Here is a 3451-nt window from a genome sequence, read left to right as displayed (position 1 = left end):
TATATAATAAATATAAGCATGACACGCTTTTGAAACTTTCACCGGTATTTTCTTCAATTATATCAGAAGTTGAGTTGACACTGTCCGAGTTTATCGACAGTGCAAGTTTTTTGCACGCCCAATGAAACAACGTCATGGCGAGTGGACACCATTAGCACATTTCTGTTAACCTGTTTTCAACACCTCAAGTTCTTTTTTGAAATGAATTCCGATAATTCTTTGTCGATAAAATTCAAAATAAATACTAATGATTTAGAATTAACATTTCAAGATGGGGAAGATCTATACGAAAAATTATTGAGTAAGTCTACATTCTATCGATTCTGTCAATCTCATAACCTAATTATGGAAAAAATTTGATATAAAAACTGTTTTTCTTTTGTGAAACATGCAACGCACGTAAAATATATTTATATATGTGTTTAAACGCATTAGATATTAAAATACGCACACACGCATATACACGTATCGTATCCGAGTGTGTCAATTTGTGTCAATTTTTTCTTCATAAACAGAAAACTGCTAATAATAATTATTTATGTTATCATATATAACAACAATTGTACATAATATGATAATTGATACGTAAAGTGATGTCCTTAATTATTCTCTTATTTCAGATGATGATTCATATGCCATTCAATATGTGAAACTAATAATTCAAAATGGATTGTATGTAATAACCGATGGCGGCAAGGAGAACTTATTAAAGGAAATATATCGGCTGTAAGGAGATAAGTAATGTTATTCAGAAATTTAATTTTTACTTGTTTAATTTAGCCGAGAATAATTTAACTGATAACAGAATGACGATAAAAAAATATCCAGCAAGAAAAGAAATTCATCTTTTATATATACTTTTACAATTATATATATATTTTTATTATTTAGGGAAACATTGATATACAATATAAACATTAATAAAAATCAAAACCTTCAAAATATACAGTATACCGACAAAGAAGATGAATCTGATTTAACTTCAGCAATATTCGAAGAAAATAACAGTCCGAAACATGCAGGTAAATACATATTTCAGTAACGTACTTGTACACATTAATCGAGTCTTGAAAACAAGATGTTAATGTTTATTATATTGTGTGAAATTTATATACTGCGTATGTAGTCCCCCCCGCGACGCTGATAGATTTTCAGCATTGACGCATACATATTCACTACCGCAGTAATATCACTTTAGTTAAATTGAGAATCAATTTAACCAATTTTTGATGCCTATAGCATCTTATTAGATCTTAATAATATGTTGGAAGACATATATTAAAATTTAATATTAAATTAATAATTTAAATTCAGAGAAGCTGAGATTGTGAAGAATATCACGAGTTGGCGTTTCGTCCCGGCTTCCACTACTGGACTCATCAGTAAGGTAATGTAGTGGGAGCCTACCTTAGACGCCTAGAGAGATGTTAGAAAGAAGTTCTATATAAACAATTACACATGTAATCAAGCACTTGCGAGAAATGGCATGAGTAACTATAGACCTCTGTTGGCTAGTCGACGAGGTGATATTCTTCACATTGTTCTTAATATTTTAAATTAAGTAATTAAAGCGCATTTTTCAGGCCGCGCGATATAAATATAATGAAAGATAATAATAATTGACTCATATTGATCACATTATATACAAGATAGTTCGTAGTACAACTAATACTAGAACGAAGCAAATACAACTTATTTCGTTAAAATTCATAATTTGTATTTCTCAAATAATATGTGCAAATATTTTTCAGATTCTTGGACTGATTTCTCAACTGTATTTATGCTAGACAAATATAAATTATACCTTTCTCAAATAGGCCCAATGAAAAAATTTAAATCGAAGAAGACAATGTGGGCACAGATTTCAAAAGATTTGCAAAAAGATTGTAATGTTTCAAAAACATCACTACAGGTTGAAAATCGTTATAAAACGGTTCTGAAACGAAAAAAGAAAGCGGTGGAAAATAACCATAAATCAGGCAATTCGCGGGAAAAAGTCCCATTTGAAGAAGAGTTAAGAGAAATTAGCCAAGCTGATGATAGCATTGAGCCAGAAGTACTTCGAAGTGCACAATCTGTGAAATACCTAAAAGAAGCCTTTAGTCGAAAATTATCAGGCGAGGATTCAAATACTACTGACGAAAGCAAAAACGTCAAATATTCTCTTCCAAAGAAAAGGTGTAAATTCAGCAATGAAGAAAGAAAATTGGAATTATTTAAACAAAAGGAGGAGGCGAAAGAAAGGAAACATCAAGAGAAATTACAGCTTTTAAAGGAATTATTTGGCAAGAAAGAAAGTCATTAATATATACAAGTTTTTTTACAAGTTGTTTCTTCAGTTATTTTATATTACAAAATATGTTAAATAATTATAGAAAAATTTGTGAGTTTTCAGTATTATTATTTTATTTGTGAGTTTTCAGTTTTTATAGTTTAATATTTTACCTACATTTGTAAGAAGTTGTCATTTCTTTTTATGTAGTACTGCAAAGAATGTGTTCTTTAGATTTAATAAGTTATGTTATAATTGCAGTATTCATAGTTTAATTAAAAGAGTCTGATTTATTAAAAGAAATATTAAGACTGTTAAAGTGGTAAAGCATTTACGAAAATACATTGGGTGCATCCAGAAGTACGACCGCTCACTTAGCGCTCAGTGAGCTCTTTCATCTGATTGGCATATTCCATTAGATTCTAAAATATAGATCAATTAGATGAAAGAGCTCAATGAGCGCTCAGTGAGCGGTTGTGCTTCTGGATGCACCCATTGTATTTTAATATATTTTATTATGAAATAAAAAATCTTTTACAATTAATATACGTTTATTTCAAGGAAACATTATCTCAAGGAGTTCATTTCACTTTATTTCTCCCAATCTACGTAGAAGAACTTCCTGCTCTCCTCTGATTTTGTTGTAAGGCTCATCCAAGTGATCCAAAGTGATCACTTTTGCTTCAACGTTCAATAACTCGGTAGAAAAAAATCGTACAACGATTAATAAAAAAAGAAATTGAAGGTAAAGATTCACTCTTTCGACTACTATAAACGGCAAATTTGTGTGACTTTTACTCTACGCCATAGACCTTTCTGAAGTTTATACAAAATTTTACAGATTTGACAGATATTCATTTGTGTCCGTATAACTCCATAAAAAATCAGTCAAATTAAAATACCAATTACCGATTTCGAAAATAGAGATTTTACGCTTTAAAATGCTTTTTAAAAAATCTCATTACGACCATTTTTGACGACGTTACTCTATCCTGAAGTTAAAGGATCACTATGTAATGTCTTCTTTTGATCGGGATTTTTGAAGTGCTCTTGTCATTTTCTGAAAAATAACAGTTACCGCCGACGTTAGCGTAACCCAATGTGCACCACATGGAAGTTGTCGGTTGGAATTTGCACATCGTGTGTGCGTGCGTGCGTGCGTGCGTGCGTGCGTGCGTG

The 3451-nt window shown here is 30.9% G+C and overlaps 2 protein-coding genes across 2 annotated transcripts in view; both read left to right on the top strand.

The window, feature by feature from the left end:
- Positions 1-201: 201 nt before the first annotated feature.
- On the top strand, positions 202-2305 carry LOC108772335 (uncharacterized). Its single transcript, XM_018537856.1, has 4 exons — positions 202-301; positions 621-726; positions 892-1022; positions 1752-2305. The coding sequence occupies exons 1-4, from the start codon at positions 202-204 to the stop codon at positions 2303-2305; spliced, it is 891 nt and encodes a 296-aa protein (XP_018393358.1).
- A 675-nt stretch (positions 2306-2980) lies between these two features.
- LOC108772336 (guanylate cyclase 32E) overlaps positions 2981-3451 on the top strand; it is a 38230-nt gene continuing 37759 nt past the window's right edge. The window contains exon 1 of the mRNA XM_018537857.1: positions 2981-3017. The gene's annotated coding sequence lies outside the window, so the exon portion shown is untranslated. The remainder of the gene's footprint in view (positions 3018-3451) is intronic.

This window comes from Cyphomyrmex costatus, unplaced genomic scaffold (genome assembly GCF_001594065.2).
Source record: "Cyphomyrmex costatus isolate MS0001 unplaced genomic scaffold, Ccosl1.0 scaffold184, whole genome shotgun sequence".
Classification (NCBI taxonomy): Eukaryota; Metazoa; Arthropoda; class Insecta; order Hymenoptera; family Formicidae; genus Cyphomyrmex; species Cyphomyrmex costatus.
Note: the sequence above shows the minus strand (reverse complement) of the source record. Positions and strands in the feature narration are given on the sequence as shown.

Excerpts from the sequence above, each read along its gene's own strand:
- LOC108772335 (XM_018537856.1), top strand. The coding sequence starts at position 202 with ATGAATTCCGATAATTCTTTGTCGATAAAATTCAAAATAAATACTAAT. Across the intron at positions 302-620 it reads TCTATACGAAAAATTATTGA|ATGATGATTCATATGCCATT; the intron begins GTAAGTCTACAT and ends CTCTTATTTCAG. Across the intron at positions 1,023-1,751 it reads TAACAGTCCGAAACATGCAG|ATTCTTGGACTGATTTCTCA; the intron begins GTAAATACATAT and ends AATATTTTTCAG.